The sequence below is a fragment of the Pinus tabuliformis genome, chromosome 4_1 (assembly GCF_031772625.1).
Source record: "Pinus tabuliformis cultivar Carrire ecotype Pingquan chromosome 4_1, CPIR1, whole genome shotgun sequence".
NCBI lineage: Eukaryota > Viridiplantae > Streptophyta > Pinopsida > Pinales > Pinaceae > Pinus > Pinus tabuliformis.
In genome coordinates, this window is record NC_142303.1 from 562,655,117 (window position 1) to 562,677,488 (window position 22,372).

Sequence of the window (22,372 nt, forward strand, 5' to 3'; positions counted from 1 at the left end):
TTTCTCATATCATTGACGATTACCTTCGAAAGCCATAGCGGGACTACTGGCGAGGGATCGAATTATGAATGTGTAATTTGATTTTCGTTTTACTTTCCTTGCAATTTTTTATTTCTTTGAGTGCAGTAGCTTAAATCGCTTTTCTATATTTAGACAGCAGTAGAGATAATAGTTTCATGATCAGTAGTTTATTATTTACTTGTTTAAATAGTAGCACATTTTCCATTCTTATTCAAGCATTACTGTCATCACTAGTATATTCTTAAGACCTTAGAATAGGATTTCCATTTGCATTAGACACTTTAGGAAACCAACAAGAACAAAACCCCAAAAACAACATAAACTATAAAACAACGAAGTAAGAAAAATGTTGACTAAGCACATATGGTGCACCACACTTCATCAGTTTATGATACCCAGATTGATAATTTATGTAGAGCAATTTAAGACGTTAAATTGACTAAACAATCCATATTTATTTTTTTAAAGGAATTTCAAAGTATTAAAAATGACAGTGTAATTATTTAGACACAAGGTCATAATGAAACATTTTTGTGACGCCCATATTAGAGATGATTTGTTTTATGTATCATATGATGATTGAGCAATACATCTTAGATTAATATCTCAAGCAATTCATGATCATGCTTAAACATAGGAGGTAAGTTTGTTTTAAAATGCTATTAGAAAAGAATAAATTTTCATATACACTAAGGCCTTTATTGATGGGTGGTAACTCTATCGAAACACTATAAGAGCCATGAAAAGAACATTCTTGCTTTATAGGGCTCTAGGAATGTGCAAACATAGTTTGAATGCATCAATTTCTTATTATGTAATCTAATACCTCCATGATAATTCCTAAGGCCAATAGAAATACAAAGTGAAGGGAAATTATTCATCAAGAACATTAATTATGTTATTCTTAGTGAATACATTGATTGTTCACTTTATTTCACTAGCGAAGACATTGATTGTTCACTTTATTTCCCAAACATTATATAATTTTTCCCAAACTAACAAATGGCCTTCATTGAACCTTTCCATTGAATGTCATTATATATAATGTTGTGATGTACATGACACAAGTGTAAAGTATCTTCACCAAAGTGTGAGACTTCCTTGCTTATATTAATTGATTCGTTTTTCCAAATGCCCTCATCTTTAGTCCACAAAGAAAGATAAATATTTTCAACAAAAATCTTCATTTAAATTTTCCATCTTTTCTCATTGACAAACCACCCTTTTTTAAATTCAAATATATTAGTTAATAAATTTTCTTAATAAGAATTGATCCTCTTTGTCACTTCTAAGATCTCATTTTGCGGAGACAGAGAATTCACCAGAGCTCGAAACCCTCGCATTCATGGAAGCCGCCGCCGGCGTTTAGAACGGCCTGTTATTTTGCGCAGATCTTTTGCAGGGGAATTGCAACGCAGGATCTCTAATGCCCATCTCCCCCTCTTCCCATGCCATGGACCTGGAAGGGTGGAGTTTCGATACCAATGATTCTTTGCGGGCATCACACGATTTTCCTGTAAATCCCACTCAGAGTTTCCAGCCCTCTCTAGTTCATGAAGTCAGCGAGCCCCTGAGAAGAAACGAGACTTAGAATTTTACGCAGAATCATCCCTCCTTTCAATAGAATAATCTCTATGGCGATTCTGCTCCTCAGGGAAGAGTCGACAGAAAGGAGCCAAATTGTGGATATTTGTCCGACGAAATGGATGATTTGAAGGAGGAATTAGATGAGAACGCACAGCCCAAGGCATTGGTCTCCCCTAGTGCGGATCCCGGGATCTCTGTCTCATCCTCATCCCATTTTCGCGGCCGGAATGCTCCAGATCTCCTCTCTGCCGGAAGCAAGCAGCGAATCTGCTCCTCATTCTCGCCAGATTTGCTTGCAGAGGTTCCTCTCTTGAATCAGCCAGATCTGTCTGAAGAATCTCAGGAATTTCAGATCCAAGTCAAACTCTTGGGCAAGACGAGGATGCATTGGGTTCGAGCAACAGATCTCGTGCAGGATCTTCTGCAAAAACTCGAACGCCGGCTGGGGATCCCCTCCTCTTTCCTCAGATTGTTATATAAGGGTAAGCAACTTATGAATCCCCTTCCTCTCTCCTTTTACAGCATTCATAAGGACGCCTCTATTGGGGCTTCTTTTCGTTTAAGAGGTGGTTCCTTTGGGCAGACCTCCTCTGCCCCTTCTTTCTCTTATAAAGATGCAGCTCGCAAAGACGCTGCCCAACCTCAGTCCTCTTCGAAAGTAGCCCATCCAAATGGGGCTCCAAAGCCGTTTTTGGTAGACAAATCAGAGGAAATTCCTTCCATCAATTTCTCTCATCCTGAGATTGAAAATCGCTTACAGATTTTTGCAGAATCAGCACTCATATGCAGATTTAATGGGCTTTGGCCTCGCACAGCAGATCTATACCAATGGATCCACTCCACTTGGACAAAAAAAAGCAAGATCTACTTATGCTCAAAAGGATTCTTCATAGTGGTTTTTGAATTAAATGAAGATTACCAGACGGCCTTAACGGGAGGCCCCTGGTTCTGGGGCTCGGCTGGGCTCTTTCTCACCCCTTGGTTTCCAGACTTCGACCCTTCTACAACAGTCATCACCAAGCTTCCCATTTGGGTCAGGCTCCCAAATCTTCCTGCTCATCTATGGCATCTCTCAGTTTTCTTGGCCATTGGAAATACTTTAGGACGCTACCTGGCTACAGACTCCTCAAGAAAGGAAAGTGGGCTCTACACCTACGACAGACTTTGTGCAGAGATAGATATTAGCAAAGGACTGCCGGATCAGATTAATCTCAAGATTGGAGATTTCCACTGGACTCAAACCTTGGATTACGAGAATACAGCCTTCCGTTGCCGCCATTGTCATCAAACGGGGCACCTCCAGAGTACATGTACCCAGTTCCTCGATAAAAAGAAAAATCTGAAACGCAAACCCAAATCCAAGCGTTGGAATCCTTGTGAGCCTCCCCGTCCTATGGACGATTTAGATTTCTCCAGCTCGGATGAGGAGGAATCTGAAGCAGATGTGCAGAATGATGAGGATACTGTAGCAGATATGCAGAAGGATATGATTCAGATGGACGCTCCCTCGGTCGGTCCGGAAGTCCCCTCTGACCCTCAGATTTCTCAGAAACGTTCTCATTTTTCTTCGTCCTCAGACTCTGATAAGGATATTCCACCGCCAGTGCAGAATAGTCTTCAGCTTGTTATGGCTCAGCCAAACTCCTCTGGGTGGGTCAAAGTAAGCAAGAAAAAAGGCAAAAAATGTCGTGTGGCAGGAACTGACCCCTCGGGGTAGTTCTCTCAGCTTAGTTCTATCTTTTTGTATTCCTGTGCTCTCTATGGCCCTTTCCTTGACTGTCTCTATGGAGCGAGGTGGATAGCCTATCACCTGTGGCTCCCTTGCTTTTCTGCTTCGCTTGCGTGCAAGCTTGATTGTACTATACATTTCTTATCTTAATAGAATTAGTCTTTATTCAAAAAAAATAAAAATAAAATAAAAATTTCTTAATAACATCATCCCTATTTTCTGATTAAATTTTCATATAATATTGAATATTTTTTTATCATTCTTTTAACCAATAAAATAAAATGTTATCAAATATTTATTTATATATTTTAAATTTAACATTTTTTTTTTACAATTCCTCTTTTATAATATATCTAATCCCTACTATCCTCTCCTCTATAATTTCTAAATCCCTTCTTATAAGGAATTATGGAATTAAAAAAAACATATTATAATATAACATGTTTCACCTAATTTTTTTCCACATCCCAACTTCATCCCAAATCAACTTCATCTCAAATATATAATATCAATGAATCCATTATAAACAACCTATTAAATAATAAAAATTATTCTCGCATTAAATGAAAAATAATGTCCAACCTATCCACCTATACAAAAGGATCAGACGGTAATAAAAAACTTGACACACAAAATTATCATACCAAAATGTAACTTTTTTTTGTGTTTATATATAACCCAATAAATACCTATGTGAGTCACCTCAATTATTGCACCAACTTATAACTTTACAATCAATACTTATTTGAATCACCTATATTACTATATCAACCTACAACTTTACATATAAAATTTATACATATCATGTCGATGATGACAGGAATCTACAATTTTATGTAAAGTTTTTTTTGTCTCTTCCAATCAAGAATAGAATTTGATGGACAAATTGCTCGTCATAAAATGATTTGTTTCTTAAATATAGTTATAATTTTTTTATAATTGTCGATATTTTTTGGTTAAAATGACAAAAATAAATACTAAAATTGGTTAAACTATCAAATTTAATGTTATTCAAATTTGTAATTCCACCCTATTTCAACTATTCTAACCCCAGTTTCTTCTTCATTTCAATATTATTCTCCCTCCTGTACCCTTTATATAAAGTGCCATTTTAAAAGAATAAAACCATTTTTACATGTCATATGAATGACATGCACTTTCATTTCAAATGTCCTCAATCATTACACTTTATATAAAGGTTGATACGAAATTTCAAGATTTATCCTTTTTAACTTGTAGCAACAATTTTTTGTTAGTTATTTATCTGGAATGACAAAACGTGTGACAATTCATGTCGAAGCATGAATCGTTTCTAGTATGTATTGGGACTATGTAGATTTAGAAATTAGTTTTATGATTTATTTATAGTTAATTTTAATAGATAAGGTTTATTTATCTATATTGATAAATTTATATGATTAATAAATTCACAATTATAATTATATAATTTACTGAGTTAATATATTAATATTTTAAAATATTAATTTTAATTAAATATCAATTTTTTTTTTTAACATTTTTTTTTCCATTTGGTTATATTTCATAGTATTAAAGTATATTGTTTTATTCTATTTTTTGGCTAGATATATTTGATAATATTAAGATTTGATTTTAGATTTTTGTAATCCATATTAATTTTGATAATGTTTTTTGAATTAATTACATCATAAGTTGTTGGTCGATGTTTCAAACGATTTAATGTGGTTCATCCTCAAGAAAAAGGTGAAAAAATCAATTGATCTAAATGTTTAAATAACAAAAATGTATCTGGTACCATAGTTAACCATTAAAAATTAGTTATTGAATTAATAAATTAATAAATTTATTATTATTATTATTATTATCATCATTTTGTTTTGTTTTATATTATTTTTATTGTCGAGAGGAGCTCTACAACCTATTATATGAGGGAGATGTTGTCACATAACGTGACATTAAAAAAAAGTATTAAAAAAATATGAGTGAGATGTTGTCACGTAACGTAACTTTACATTAAAAAGATATTAAAAATATGAGGGAGATGTTGTCACGTAACGTAACGTTACATTAAAAAAATATTTAAAAAAAATATGAGGGAGATGTTGTCATGTAACGCAACGTTACATTAAAATAAATATTAAAAAAACATATGTGTCAGCTAATATATATTGTATATGGGGAAGATATGTGTAACGTTACTATATATGTGTCGGCTAATATATATTGTATACGCTGAATATATGTGTAACGTTATTTTAAAATAAAAATAAAAATTAATTATAAAAAAATATGAGGGAGATGTTGTCACCTAACGTAATGTTACATTAAAAAAAACTATTAAAAAATGGTGTCGGCTAATATATATTGTATATGTGGAAGATATGTGTAACGTTACTATATATGTGTCGGCTAATATATATTGTATATGCTGAAGATATGTGTAATGTTACTTTGAAATAAAAAATTTAATTAAAAAAAATAAAAATTAATTTAAATAACATGTCGGCTAATTTCTAATCCTATTTGATTGCTTCCACTAGATGCATTGATTTCATTATAGATGTTGATTTCTAATCCTATTTGTTTGTTTGCACTAGATGCATTGATTTTAGTGTAGATGTTGATTTTTGATTTGATGCAGCAAGATGTGTGATGTACATTAATTTCAAAGTAATTAGATTAATAGGGCGCATTGATTTCAGTGTAAGCACATCTCTACCTCCTCCATCTATATCTCTATCTCCCATTCTCTCTCCTTCTTTATCTCTTTATCTCAGCCCTAAACATACACTCTCTCTCTCCATATCTATCTATCTCTCTCTCTCCCTCCCTTTCCCCTTGCTCTCTCTCTCTTCCCCTTCTCTCTCTCTCTAACATTTCTCTCTCCATATCTATATCTCTTCCTCCCTCCATGCCTTTGTCTCTCTCTTCTTCCCTCTTCGCCCCCTCCCCCCTATCTATATCTCTATCTCCCCTTGTCTCTCCTTCTCACTCCCAAAACATACACACTCTCTCTCGATGTAAGCACATAAAAAATATTCAACCATAAATACAATACTTGAATTTTCACTCTATTTTCATCCTAAATAAAATGTTTTCTTACCCCAAATGTTTTCTTCTTGAAACTATAAACTATTTATAATTGGGTACATTCTTATTATTCCCATGTTCCATCATTCGACTTTGTTAATTACTTTGCATTTAAACGCGGTAATAGAAAAAAAACTACCATTGAAAATTATTTGGGGTTTAACACTCCATAAGTCACAATGTTTGAATTTCGAGAAAACTACTATTAATATTGGAGATAAACAGAGACAAGGTATGTTGTTTACTACAGTAGCTCGAGTTAAATATTTGAATGATCTATGATTCCAACTACTCTTTTCATATGATCAATATGAGAAAATGGAAAAACTAATAGGTATGACAATAGGAATGGTAGAAGAAAATAGTTTCATATTGATTGCAATGAAGATTGTTTGTAATTGATTATATTCTTAGTATTCACATTTTCTATATATCAAAATTGTTACATTGACACTTCGCACTAAAAATTTGTATTTCATCATTTTTCATCATTCAAGTTACTAACAGTCTCTCTCATCTCATCTCAACAAACTGAGGTAACTAAGCAAATTTCAAATTAAATTGACCAAATTAATCTTAGACATATTTAGCATGTTTAAAATGATCAAAATAATTAGATGTTTAGCAAATTTGTATGATCGCACACGACTGAAACCAGCCTAGATCCATCTTAACACCAAATCTATCAAGTGTCGAGAGGGATCAAATTTCTCGAGGTGCAAACCTTTCCTCAAGTTTTGCACTCAAAAAATAGGTTTTCACCTCGAGAGATTTGATCCCTCTCGGCGCTTGATAGATCCGGTGTTAAGATGGATCTAGGTTGGTTAAATAACAAAAATGTATCTGGTTCCAAAATTAGCCATTAGGTATTAGCCATTAAAAATTAGTTATTGAATTAATAAATTAATAATTTTGCCCATGGGGCTTTGGATTGACGATGAATGGGTGCACTGTTAAGGCACTCCTTGCGATAGGTCACCGGTTCAAATCCCCCGTGGGTGCTTAGGTAGTATTATATAAAAAACAAAAAAAAAATTAATAATTTTATTACTATTATTTTTATTATTGTTGTTTTGTTTTGTTTTATATTGATTTTATTTTTAATTAAAATCATATTGAATTCAATTAAACTAAATTAATAATAATAAAATAAAGAATCTATATATTTGTAAATGTTATTATTAATTAAAAATAAGTTTAATATATATTATTTTATCAAACAAATTTTAAAATAAAGATTAATATTATTTAATAATTAGTTTAAAATGTTATTATATTAAAATATTGGATAATATTTTAATAATAAAGTGAAAAAGAGTGTATATATATATCTATATATATATATATATATATATATATGAAGAGAGGGCATGGATCTAACTCTTACTTAACTTCCAACCATCATCCTTGTTAAGATTAATTGTGTGTTTTTCTGTTTCAATGGCCTTTGTAAGATTCCTATGATGGAAGTGATCAACCCTAGTGATGACTCAAGAATCTTCAATGCAAACATGTGTTTGGATTTCACCGCATGTTCAGCTAAATCTAAGGAACATGAACAATTGTGCTTATTATCTATTGCATGTTCTTGGATTCTTTGGTTAAAGAAGTGACCAGTTTCCCCGATGTGAATCCCATAGGAACAAGGGATTGAGTAGACCTCTTTCATGTCTTTAGGGTTTACATGGTCTTTAATAGATCTGAGAGAATTTCTAATGGTATTAGGGGGTTTGAAGGTAGCATAAACTTTGTTCTTTTTGAGAATATGATAAATCTTATTGGTGGTCCCTTGGATAAATGAAAGATAAACAATAGAGATTTGATCATCACGAGAAGGTTTAACCTTTGATTTTTTATTGGCTCTTTGAAAAGCTTTGAGGCCCTAATGCCTGCTATAGCCATTTTTTTTCAAAAACTTTCAGAAGATGAGATTTTTCCTCTTTTATGATGGGACCAGCCCTGAACACCTACGACTTATAATTAATTGTTGATTGTATTGTTGATAGCTTTGTGGTTGGCTGACTTTATGGCACAGTACTGTGGTTTAATTGATTTGAGGACAAGTGTCCTGGTCTTGGGGCTCACTCCTCCCGCCTCTTACTGTAACCAAGAAACCCTAACTCGGCTCATTCCACTGTTGCTCCGGTCTTCTGTTGCACCATCGAGGTGAGTGTTTCCACTCTGTCTCAGGTCACTGCTCCTCAGGGTTTTGCTTACACACTCGGCAATGTCCTCTGTTCTGCACCCTGTTCTGAAGTTTCGGGACCCCTGGTCTCAGTCGTGGGTTTCTGTTTATTCGGCTCTGGTTATGGTCTTGGGTCCTTGTTGTTCTCTGGTTTCGATTATGCTACTGGTTTTCAGATGTTCGCCTCGCTGTTTGACTGTAAACTTGGTTCTTTTTTGCAGGTCATGGTTGTGGGGCAGCTCGACTCTCAGTGTTATTCCAGGACCTAAACAGAGGTAAGCTCTCCCCCTCCATGTTTTAACATTCTGCCTCGTTTTCGACTATCGTTGATTGTTCTTGCTCCTGGCGAGCAGTGGGCGCTCTGCGACTGTGGCCTTGTCACACGATTTCTTTGCTCTGTTAGCAGAACTCGTCTCTGGTAAGTGAACTCTCCCTAACCCTTGCCTCTGTCTTCGGTTTTCTTGTTTCACAACTCCATCTCTTGGTTGCTGATGGCTTTGTTTTGGTGGTCGTGATAGGAAATGGAGTTGGGCTTGCTGTTGGTTGGTTACGTGCCCTGACACCTACGCAAGTATCGGGTAGGGTCACACCATGTTGTTCCTCTGTCGATTTGTTTGAAGGGTTATGCTTCTTGCTTGGTCTTTTTTCAAGGGTAGTGGCTTCGGCCTCCCTAATTTGTAGTCTGTAATTTAAGCCTTCAGGCTGTTGTTGTATATGTGACTATATTTATGTTCTTAAGAGACTGTGCTCATGTTGGTCCCGTGGGAAACTCGAAGTTTTGTTTGGCACTGTTGTACAGGACCTCTATTCTGTGACTTAGTCGTGTTTTTGGGAAGCTGTATCTTGGACTGTAGGTGTTCGGTATCGATATATATATATACACAGTGATTTCTTTTTGATAATTAAATAGTGAAGGAAAATGTTATGAGTTCTGTTGGTACCTATAGAAATTGTATGTTCCTTCGACAATGATTCACTTGATTCTTCTACAAGCTCGCTCCTTTGTTTTTCTGAACTTGTCCGCGTACTCTGTCTGCTCCTGTGTTAGTTATTCATTCCCTATCTTCGTTATAAAATAGATCAATGGTCTTTGTTAAGTTAGGAAGAAAATATTCAGGCTGTAATATATGGATTCTGATTTTCAAAATGATTTCACGCTTGTTTCTATTCAATACTATGATGGTAAAAAAATTACAGTAATTGTTTCCTTTCTCTGTTTTTGTAAAGATCACTGTACAGTTATTAAACTGTCAGTAGTTACATTTGGTTATTCCTTGATAACTGTTCTTTCTTGACTGTAATCTAAAAGTAAAGTTTAAATAAAAATAAAAAGAACATAAACAAAAAACTAACAGTGGGCTGAGACAGCCGTTCCTAGAAATTTAAATGAAAATAAAAAAACTAACTGAAACATATCTGTTTGCAAAGACAAACACTCCAGCCATGACCTCCCTGAGCTGGATGCTCCTGCATCATTTTAAGTGATTCTCATCATAAATTCTTAGCGCACGGGTGGCAAGGGTGTTGAGAAATTCTAGTTTTTGTGCCAGAAAATGATGAAAACTGGCATGAAGATATTGTTCCATGTGTGCTTTTTGCGAAAAAATTGGTGAGAAATAGAACCATCATTCATTCTAGAGAGGAGAATATCAAGAAAAAAAAGGCACCCATCTACCTCAATTTCCATTGTGAATTTGATGGAGTTAGATTGGGAATTAAGATGGTTGAGAAACAAATCTAAATTTTCACGACCATGGGGCCAAACGACACAAGTATCATCAACAAACCTCTTCCATCGCTTGGGGCGGAATTGATTAGAGGCCAAAGCTTTGGTCTCAAAATATTCCATGAATAAGTTGGCAACTATCGGGGAAAGAGGAGAACCCATCACAACCCCATAAGTTTGTTCATAGAACTCACCCTGGAAGTTGAAAAAGGTGGAGGTAAGGCATAAACCAACCAATTTGGTTGTGTCATCATCAGTGATCCGATTAATGACATCGTCGACTTCCTGAATAGGGATATTAGTATATAGGGAAACAATGTCAAAGCTTACTAATAGATCCCCAACTTCTAGCCTTATATCCTTCAACTCTTTAACAAAGGCTTTAACAAAGGAATCAGTGCGAACAACAAGAAGAATACTATGATTTTTTATTTAATCTTTATTCATCATTAAAGTTTAAACCAATAACTTAATAAATATTAATTCTATCCTTATTTTTACGGTGTAAGGCATTTTCTATATAGAGTTGGTTGGGCAAACACTTTCCATCCCGGCCAACCTCCTCCCAGCATTTTCGTCGCTCCCTCCCATCATAAATCAACACGTGAAACCATTTTTTCCTTCTCATGGTCCTTCTTCCAGTCGTTGGTCCTTCGAAGTTGCGCGTTTTGGTTCGATTAATGTGTGAAGGGAACGACTCACGTGGAAAGGTAAACCCTATTGGATAGCTAATAAACACATAAGAGAACCTCCTCTATCAACCAAATTGCATTAATGTGCTCCTTGTAATAAAAGAGAATGAGGGTAAGAGTAAACTTATGTGGACATACGATTGTTGATTGTGATGAGAGGCATGCCAGGAGCCCTGGATTTGATGAGGTGGAGAAAAGTGTCTGCATTGTGGACTGGGTATAATTGAGATAAGAGGTGGTGAGCTTAGCAAAGGCACCAACCGTGCTAATCACCATTCTGCGAGGGATGGCCCCTAGATGAGTCGCCTTTGCAACCCACTCCATTGTATTGCTCCCCATTCTCCCCTGCTTCCTTCTACTGCTGGTCCACAAGACATTCTTCCAAATATCATAGCTGCTTATTGCAGTGATATATGTTTGTATCCTGATTTCAAGAGTTGGTATAGATGGCTTCCCTCTATTAATACTATAAAATAGAGTTTCAGGTTTAATTTGACCTGTGAAACTTGCAAACTAGTGGCATTGGTGTTTTCTTCCTTAGAGCGTGTGGTCTTGGAATTTTTGGGTATAACCTCAATATACACATACGAAGGTGTGAACGGGTACTAGGGCAGGCCTTGCTGAAAAACATCTACGCATTTGCTTCGTTATGAATGGGAATGAATATACCACTCAGATTTACCGAGTGCGTGGGATAGGGGTATTGGACTCCGAGACAAGTAATAACACGCCCATTAGAGCATGCGTAGGTATTTTATATAATTGGTTGGATAATTAGGAATGGGAATGAAAAGTGTATAATTGGTTGGATAATTAGGGATGGGAATGAAAACACCGCTCGGATTTAGCTTTCCCCAGTGCCTGTACTCTGGCCCATTGACTCAAGGAAAGCAATCAGGTCAATCTTCATGCACGCTTATGTTGTGTATCATCTTCATAGATAGTAAATAGGTATTTTTAGTTGGATGATAAGATTATACCTAATCACGCCTATCTTATACCTAATTACGCCGAAAGGCGTTTTCTATATGGAGTTGGCTGGACAAACACTGTTCAGCCCAACCAATCTCCTCTGCATTTTCGTCGCTCCCTCCCATCATAAATCAACACGTGGAAACTATTTTTTCCTTGTCGTCGGTATTTCTTCTTCGAAGTTGCTTGTTTTGGGTCGATTAATGCGTGATGGGAACGACTCACGTGGAAAGGTAAACCCTATTGGATCGCTGATAAACACATAAGCGAACCCTGGCTGGTTTCACGTGGCATAACGTTGACCTAAAATTTGGCGATGGTGGACTTAGCATCGATTTAGCTAAGACTAGGCTTATTGCTTATGGCGGAACTCTGATAATTATTTTCAGAAGTTTGGTCTATGTTCTGGTCTCGTTTGCTTGGCTGCATTTTGATCAGATTTGGTCATGTGACAGAGGCCCAACCATTGTGCCACTAGATAGAATGTATCACTGGTCACAAAATATTTAAACAATGGAAATCCGGTCAGATCCTTATGATTGGCAAAGCTCAATGATAACCTAGCGACGCTTCTACTTCAATCCTTAGTTGATAGATTTCGAGTTTTATATCTATACTCCACTATAAGATTGATCATAATTTAAAATACCTTATGTGAAATAAGTCATAGGATGGATCAAATATGTTTTGTTAACCAAATGGATTTCACCGCCCGTGTTTGACATGGAGAATGCCCAATGTAACATGGACTGATATGAGCCACATAACCAGTAAGTGATTGGTTGTGTGGACATAGATGCGAGTGCAGTACACAGTTTGGTGAATGAAAATTATTTCATTAATAATAGTCTATTTAAATAAGTTAACCTTTTGTTAACCAAATGGATTTCACCGCCCGTGTTTGACATGGAAAATGCCCAATGTAATATGGACTGATATGAGCCACATAACCAGTAAGTGATTGGTTGTGTGGACATAGATGCGAGTGTAGTACACAGTTTGGTGAATGAAAACTATTTCATTCATAATAGTCTATTTAAATAAGTTAACCAAAATTCAAAGAATAAATTGCCACTTGTAATTTTCATTTTCTACATCATAATGTCCCAACATCACAACCCAATTAAAATTATCATTATATATGTAATGTGTAATAAGGCATTAAATTAGGAAGTTCGAAGGAGTATAAAAGGTTAAACCCAAAAAGATAAAAAAAAAAAAATTCAATTAAAAATGAAATAAAAGAGATATATCAAAGTAGAAAATATAATCTAAGATCACTTTATAAAGAAGCAAGGATCATTGTAGTGAATTGTGTGTAAAATAGTTTGATTATGTACTGTGATATGCCCAACCTATTCGGCACTGCATCTTACCTTCCCAAATGAAGATGACTTTAAAGTTACTGATAAAGTAGTTTCAGATCTTACGAGTTGATTCTTGTAACCTGCTTCTCAGCATGTGTTGAACTCACAATATAGGTGAGTAATATAGAAGGTTTCGGTTCTTGCACTATCCATTCCATTTGAAGTTATTACGACTGATCCTGAAACAAATGCCTAGGAGTGGTAAGTAAATTCAAGAGAGTAGAAGGAAGGAATTTATTAAGTGACTAATGTAGCATTTGTTTCTTTTGACATGTAAATTAATGGAATGAACTATAACAACGAGGTGAATTTGTGGAATGCCACAAATGAATTGAGGGCATGGACCATCGCAGGGTGGGTAAAGAAGACGACTAGTTGGAAAAGACAAGTTATGAAGATTATAGATGTAAAAGATCCTGTAGATTCACAAGCTAAGAGACAAGAATCTACTTCGACTCTTTACAACGAAAGCCCATAAACATCGAGAAAACAATAATCGATAAGAGGAAGATAATGAATAGCATATAACACAATAAATATCCAGGGAAAGCCACAACTCAAAACCCCACTATTTGTTTTGTATTAATCCAGAAAATCAAGATGAAATTACAATGCTTGTTCTCTCTAGAAAAATCTCAATACTCGACAAATTCAATCTGCAACTCATAAGAAATCTCAAGGCCAAAGCTTAGCTTCTTCACAAGCTCTCCAAGTCTCTATTCCAATGTGTAATTCCTATGAAGGATAGCTTGTATTTAAAGGGAAATAAAGACTCTAAAAATAGCGCAATCCCTCAAGGATCAGTTACTAAATGTATGCACTATCAGTGCAACTCAGAATAATTTAAAACAAATAGTACATTGTCCCTGCACTCAAGTCTCAATTGGGTCTTTTTCAGAATCGACATACATGAGTTTTTGATGAGTAAATATTCAGTTAACTAGAGTAGCATTGGTGGAGTTCATTAGTGTCACCATTCACTGTTAACTCACTATTAGTTCTCTCAATTAGTTTGAGAACTAATTTCACTGAACTGACTCATGAAACTGAGTTTTCTATTTTACAACTCACAATTAACTTACATTTGACTCCTACAAAGTAGGGAGAACATATACATGACTTCCAAAAGACTTCCAACTCGAATTTCCTAAGTTAAGTAAGTTTAATAATCTTAATTTAACTATTTTAAGTTTCTATGAGAATAGAATTCAAATTTAATTCACAGTTTAATTCAAGGACAAATTAAACTGGAATTTCTTGTTGCCATTTCTCAACAATAGATGGCAGATTTAATGACGTTCCTAAGGAGAAGGCGATGCATATGTTCTTGGTAGCTCTACTTTGCACACAATAGCAGCCCGTGCACAAACCCAACATGGCAATATAGTATTTATGCTCACACATTGTAAACCCAAGCTATAATTTTGACGTTCCCATGTGCCCAAAGAATGACGTCGTTGTCCATGCTACCAAGTAAATCATTGGTGACATCGTCCGTATAAACTCATGACAAATCGAATTAGTGCCAACTCGTTGGCCGTTTATCATTGTGTAAGATTCTTGTTTTCCCAAATTTGTATTTCATTTTATGTAAAGGTAATGGAATCTATGAGTGTTTTGATTAATAAAAATGAATTAAAAGGCTTTCTATATATATATATATATATATATATAAAAGTTTGAATATTATGTAACAATGGAAAATGAAATCTTAAATATAGTTGTGATTTTTCATGGGTTTAAAGTTTGTAACCATGAGGAATGATACAGTGACCAAAGTGTGAGCAAGATGACAGTGTGAGAATTGTTATCAATTATGGAGATATTTATGAAAATATTTGCTCAGCTTGACAACCACGTGTCGAAGCAAAGAAAATTTGTGAATCGCCACGTATGAATCGAATTAAAGGACAAACACCAGAAGTTTGACTGCCAAACTATGCCACTGAGGTTCCTCTTCTTCACATCCAACGCCAATCCAAATTGAATCATTGAATGTAGACTTTAGAGACATGAGGATTATTCAATGAAGAGGATGTTGTGCTCTCAGATTTTTCCTTTGTACTCAACGCGTAAAAGTTTGCACTATCATGAACTCCTGTATCATTTAGTGGAACTCGTGAAGATTTCAACCGTTCTCTGAAATGTGAAATCTTAAAATCTGTTTCAACACATGATCACTGGTAGAGACCGTAGCTTGATTTTAGGGTTTAAATTTGAGTTACGTTTCAAAAATAAAGAATCCCAGTGCAAATACCAGGTCGATTGTCTGCTACGTTGCATGGTATTTCTCTCACCACGATCGCAGATTAGACTTCCAAAAATTTGAAATAGGATGTTGATTTAGTGTATAAGAGGGTTTCCACCATTAGCCACTCACTTCTCAGTTTGAATGGTAGAGTCACTCATGGCCGTGCAATTGAGTCATCAGAGGGTGGTGATTGTATAACATGCAAAGATTTTCGAAGTCCCTTGGAGTACGTAAAAGCTCTAGGTCACAAGAATTCTAGCGTTGTAGACAAAGGTGAAATCTTTGCTGCAGGTCAATGCTAGAAGAATGGGGAACATCCCCCAAGTGCCTTACGACAACACTTAAGCAAGGAGGTGGATAAATTCAGTAAGCCTTCTCTTTTGTCCACTGGGATTCAAGGAAGGAGAACTCTCAATCACTGTTTTGGGCCATATTGGACTCGAAGTATAGGGTAGGAAAGGCGATTCTACTATGTGGATAGATAAATTGTACGACACTTTAGACCAAGAGGGCCATGACAATGGATTGACAATCCACGACAACTTTTGGTTATCGTAACTTAGCTCAAGTCTGATTTCTACTATTTATTTCTCAAATTTGGAAATAGTAACATATTCTCATCGCAAACATTTCATTTTGATATCCAATGAGATGGGAAAAAAGATCGGCGAAAACCAATTTGAACAGGTAAGCCACTCTTCTCCTGATACCATTGGTGCTCTGTTATGGTAAAATGGTTGAAACTTGAATGTATAGATTTTTAGGTTATAATTCTAGCTCCCCTTTGTTTTGGGTTGGAGTTGAGGTATTTCTCCCACTAGCACTATACCGGTCTTTTAATTGCCTCTTTACCAAACTCCTCCAAGCTTGAGTTGGCTCAAGTCTGACTCTAATCTTTGGGGAAAGACTCAAATCAGACCCATTAAGAGATAACTTGGTCTAGAGCGTTGTTGCAATATTCAGATTGACTATCAAACTTTATTCTATCTTTAAAAGGATAGGAAAAAATCATTACCCTTGTTTATTTATCTGATTTCATAACTTAGTCTCATAACATACAGATGGAAAACCACTTGTCGATACCCAAAATCCATGGCATTTTTTTGGATGTGCTATCATCTATAGCATCTGTGGGTGCAATAGAAAAGCAAGACTCAAGTAGAGATCACATCTATTGACACAACCCCTTTTGATTGCAAGCACTGGAGTGGTTTTTGAGGTCTAGAGGCTAGAAAGTTCTCCCCCTTAAACGTAGCATTGTGCACCCCATAAGGTGACATTGATGATGTACCATGACATGTAACACAATGAGATAGTTTCATTCCACACCCTGACTCCTCCTTTCGACGTTCCTTTGCACTATCGATGCAATTGCTAGTTACAACTCATTTCAAAATTGTATCATTCAATACATTATATATGAATCACATCTTGTGTTCCAAACATTGTCTAACGCGAAAGTTACTAACACGTTTGGAAATTGGAAAACAACTTGTGTTCCAAACACTGTCTAACGCGAAAGTTACTAACACGTTTCGAAATTGGAAAACAATTCTTCCGTTTAGGCATTGTCTACTCAGGCTACAATTTGGTTGGGACTAGTAATTTTTTGTTAGAATTTGTGATTTTTTTTCTTCAAAAAATCTAATTCTGAAAGTGTTTGAATCGTTTTTTGATGGTGAAAATGGATTTAGCATCATCAAGAATCCCTCCGCACTCCCAGGATTTCCAAAAATTTCTGTTAAATTTTGTCAATATCCTGTGAATATTTCCATTCTTTTCTGTTGGAGAAATTTTGGCCTCGTTGGAGTACGGCTTCCATATTCCCATTTGAGAGTTTCGTAAAATTCATATCATTAATTCTAAAAATATAAAATGGAACTTAGTAATCACTACGTGTGCGCAATTGGATGGTTGGTTGACTATGGAGTTGACTTAACTGTGTTTTCTTCTGCGTTATCTAAAACTCTGTTTTCACGCATCGGATTCTTTTCGATTGATGTTGTCGAACACTTCAATTGTGGCCGACCACTTCATATGTGACGGATGACTGCAGTCACAATGAAATCTGCTTTATTAACTCTCAATTTATTCTCGAGAAGGACGTCGTACTGAATTATGTGTCGCAACTTGCGATACACCTGTTGTTGAATGGGACGCCCAGTATTGCCTTACACTGTAGTTCGCCTCCAGAGATATACTCACTTTATATAGGTATATCGATCAAGAAACTGCGACCCTTCCTTATCCTTGCAAATTTTATTCTCTTGCAGGAGGTGATGGAGATCTGTTACATTCCTTCTCTTTTCGTTTGTGCAGAGAGAATGTTTCTATTACTCGTTTATTTGTTCCTCCTTGTCATTCCCTTTGGGTTTGCCACAGTTCGATTATCTAATCGTTCCAGTGCTCATATAAGCAATGCTACCGACCAAGAGGCTGTGCTTGGATTCATGTCTGCAATCAGGACTTATAATCCCTCCCAGGCATTACCCACCAACTGGAAATCAAATGTTTCAGTATGCGAGTGGACAAGTATCAAATGCAGTGGGCACAGAGTGGTGTACCTAAATGTTTCGGGCATGGGATTAGAAGGTACCCTCTCTCCTCTTCTTGGAAATCTCTCGTTTCTAGTAAAACTTGACCTTAGCCATAACAATTTTCATGGTCCCATTCCCTATCAGTTGGGAAACCTCTTTCGTTTACATGATCTTTTCCTCAATATGAATCAACTCCAAGGTTCCATTCCACCAACTCTGGCGGGATGTCGTAGTTTAACAACTTTGAGTTTGTCCGGAAACTATCTGAGAGGAAATATTCCCTCAGAGCTGTGTGTTCTTTCCAATTTACAAAACTATGACTCAGGATACAACCATTTGTCGGGTACAATTCCTGCCTGTTTGGGAAACATGTCTTCTTTGGTCTACATAAATTTGCAAATTAACAGTCTGACGGGGCTCCTTCCCTCCAATTTGTGTACTCGGAGTTTTCTCCGCAGCTTCATTGTTCGGAATAACAGTCTGACAGGGCAAATTCCTTCTTCCTTTTCAAACTGCACACATCTCCAAGAATTGATTTTAAATAACAACCATTTGACTGGACACATTCCATCGGAATTGTGTAATAGGCACACCCAATTGATGGGATTATATCTGTATGGTAATCATTTAAGTGGAAGCATTCCCGCTACCTTGTTCAATTGTACGAAGCTTCAAGTCATCGAATTCGGGGCAAATCAGCTCAGCGGGGTAGTGCCCATGGAGTTGGGTAAGTTGACACAGCTCTGGCGCCTTCGCATGGAGTTTAATCAACTGATTAGCGGCAGCAGCTCGAGCTTGCCCATTCTTACTGATCTAATAAACTGTACCTCCCTACGAGAACTCGTTTTATACTCTAATAATCTCACCGGACGTTTGTCCTCTTCTATTGGCCAGCTCTCTAAAAACATTAGTATCCTAAACTTGGGTTACAATCATTTAACAGGCGAGATACCTACACAGATTGGAAATCTAACTAGTTTAACGTACCTTGACTTGGGGGAGAATCATTTTACCGGAACAATTCCTTCTTCACTTAATAGGCTTCAAAGGTTGGAGAGGTTATATCTGGGTTCCAACAATCTAAAAGGAAACATCCCGATGGAAATCGGCGAACTCAAATCCCTTGGGATCCTATCTGTTGGGGGAAACACTCTCACTGGAAGAATCCCCGAATCCGTTGGCTACCTCCAGCAGCTAGAATATCTGAATCTCAAAAATAACCAGTTATCAGGTACTATCCCTGCAGCTTTAGGGAAATGTGTGAAGTTGCTCCTTTTAGACTTATCATTTAACAGGCTCAGGGGGCACATACCTCCAGAGTTGGGAGGTCTTGTAAATTTGGCTCAGGGTTTCAGGATTTCAAACAATTTATTAGAAGGCACAATACCTTTGGGACTAAGCAAAATAATTATGGTTCAAGTTGTAGATCTTTCCTGCAACGCACTTGGAGGTCATATTCCAGCTTCACTTGGCGAGATTCTAAATCTTCACTATATAGATTTGTCTTTCAACAATTTGTCAGGTGAAATACCCATGTCTTTGGAGAAACTTAAAATGCTCTCCTACTTAAATTTTTCTTTCAACAAGTTATCAGGAGAAGTCCCTAAAGATGGAATTTTCAAAAGGCTGGGTGCCACTGCATTTATGGGAAATGTGGGCTTATGTGGAAGTTGGGTAGGATTAACACTCTGCTCTGCTCGTGAACATAAAAGTCATTTTCTTGTGGAAAGGGTTATCATATCTGTTGGAGCAGTTTTTGCTATCCTTATATTGTGTTTGTTTTTGGGTATCCTGTGGAGACGAAATCACAAGAGACTAATGGCTCTAGTATCTTTAAAAGTGGGTCACCAAAGAATTTCTTACAGGGAGCTTGTCACTGCAACAGATGAATTTAGTGATTCCAACTTGTTGGGGGCTGGGAGTTTTGGTAAAGTGTACAAAGGGGTTATGTATGATGGAAAAATTGTAGCAGTTAAGGTTATCAGCTTGGAAAATGAAGGGGCAAATAAGAGTTTTGAGAGAGAATGCAATGTTTTGAGTAGAGTTCGACACAGGAATTTGATTAAAATTATGACTTGTTATTCAGACCTGGATTTCAAAGCTTTAATATTTCCGTTCATGGAAAACGGAAGCTTAGAAAAGTGGTTATATCCTAATGGTGAAGAAAGTTCAAGTGCTTTGAGTTTGATTCAGAGGTTGAATATAGCAATAGACATTGCACATGGTTTGGCATATCTCCATCATCATTGTTTCATGCAAGTGATTCATTGTGATCTAAAACCCAACAATGTGCTTCTTGGGGATGATCTCACTGCATATTTAATAGACTTTGGAATTGCTACCATATGTTTTGCAAATTCCAAAGAATCAGCTTCTGTTTCTACATATGCACTCAAAGGGTCCTTAGGCTATATTCCTCCAGGTATAATTTGAACTAGATAATATATCTGGTCTTTAATTTTCTATTTTTATTGAAAATTGTGAGTATTAAAACTTAACCATGTCTGTGAAAATGCAGAATATGGACAAGGCGGTCAGGTCACAACAAAAGGTATGGAATAGTGTTATTGGAGGTGCTCACAAGAAAGAAACCCACCCATAGCCTATTTGTAGAAGGAATGGACTTGAAAAAATGGGTGAGTAATGGTTTTCCAAATCAACTAGAAGAAGTGGTAGATAGCAGTCTATTGAAAACTAGTAACACAAATACTACTGAAGAAGATAAAAAGCTAATATGCCTGAATCAACTCATAAGGGTGGGTTTGCTATGCACACAACAATCCCCTCAAAGAAGACCTAATATGATGGACGTTGTAGACACATTAGAAAGCATTCGAGACACTTTTCTTGAAACTACACCGAAGTCAAATTCAAATCAAATATCATATGAAAGATTACTGGGCAGTTCAAGTAACACTGCGGACAATGCTGGTACAAGTGCTCCCAGCAACAATGCTGGCAACAGTGACAGTTCATCATTCTGATGTATTGTAAATAGTTGTGTAATAATGTACAAACAGTGAAAGTTCAAGATTCTATTATATGTACACTTTTCTTGAAGCTACCCCGAAGTCAAATTCAAATCAAATATCATATGAAAGATTACTGGGCAGTTCAAGTAACACTGCCGACAAGGCTGGTACAAGTGCTCCTAGCAACAATGCTGGCAACAGTGACAGTTCATCATTCTAATGTATTGTAAATAGTTGTGTAACAATGTACAAACAGTGAAAGTTCAACATTCTATTATATTGTATATACCTGTGTGGCCAAAACATGAAATGATGTAAACCTGTTAATTCCATCTCATACTTAATGAAGGAAACTTATACCTGTGTGACTGAAACATTGAAATAATGTGAACTTGTTAATTCCATCTAATATATTATGTTTCGGAAATTTTGACTGTATTGTGAAGTAAACTATGCTACTTCGAATTTGTTTGAAATCCCGGTCATTCGTTTTTTTGTTTTGTTTTATGTAAGAATTTTCTAACAGGTTTAAACTTGTTAATTCCATCTAATATATTATGTTTCGGAAATTTTGACTGTATTGTGAAGTAAACTATGCTACTTCGAATTTGTTTGAAATCCTGGTCATTCGTTTTTAAGTTTTATTTTATGTAAGAATTTTCTAACAGGTTTAAACTTGTATCGCTGCCTATGAAGTGCCTGCCAAGGATTATAAACTTTTTATAATTATGGTGGAGTTAAATATGGTTTGTTATATTGGAATTCTATTAAGTTTGTCTAACAAGTTTCACCATAAAATGAAAGTGAAAAGGAGATATCAGCATTCAAAGCTCACAGTGAGTAAGCAAACGGGCATGGTATATATTAGAGTTCACGGTCGCATCTTGTGCGCATGGCACATAACGATTCACAAAAATGTGAACGTCAAAGTAGTGCAATGGACAGGAGCTTGAGCTTGTACTCATGGATTTAGTGTTTCAACCTAATATCAAAGTTGGGGTTTAATCGCCTCAAGCATGTTGTAATGCTAATCGACACCCAGGCTCCTTCATTGTTTGAGGTGGCCGAATCTTGAAGCACAAAGATTCCAAGGGAGATAATACGAGGCTCATCAGGAAGAGAACAAAAGGAAATACATGAAAAGGTAATAAACGACAAGTTCATGAAACATTCGAACATTGCCTGACAACATCACTGGGATGACTCAATGGCTACAGGTAGTGCAAGTTATAATCTAGTATTTACTATAGCGGAACTATATTCA

General features: G+C 36.1%; 1 protein-coding gene across 1 annotated transcript; it reads left to right on the forward strand.

The window, feature by feature from the left end:
* Nucleotides 1-1,723: 1,723 nt before the first annotated feature.
* On the forward strand, nucleotides 1,724-20,698 carry LOC149177103 (uncharacterized). Its single transcript, XM_089421666.1, has 8 exons — nucleotides 1,724-2,174; nucleotides 3,015-3,268; nucleotides 8,597-8,769; nucleotides 8,813-8,866; nucleotides 8,945-9,009; nucleotides 9,110-9,162; nucleotides 17,702-20,558; nucleotides 20,655-20,698. The coding sequence occupies exons 1-8, from the start codon at nucleotides 1,724-1,726 to the stop codon at nucleotides 20,696-20,698; spliced, it is 3,951 nt and encodes a 1,316-aa protein (XP_089277792.1).
* Nucleotides 20,699-22,372: the final 1,674 nt, after the last annotated feature.

Bases quoted from the DNA above. Each gene is read 5' to 3' on its own strand.
- LOC149177103 (XM_089421666.1), top strand. From the start codon at position 1,724: ATGGATGATTTGAAGGAGGAATTAGATGAGAACGCACAGCCCAAGGCA. The intron at 2,175-3,014 runs GTGGTTCCTTTG...TGGACGATTTAG, and splicing joins GGCTTCTTTTCGTTTAAGAG to ATTTCTCCAGCTCGGATGAG. The intron at 8,867-8,944 runs GTAAGCTCTCCC...CCTGGCGAGCAG, and splicing joins ATTCCAGGACCTAAACAGAG to TGGGCGCTCTGCGACTGTGG.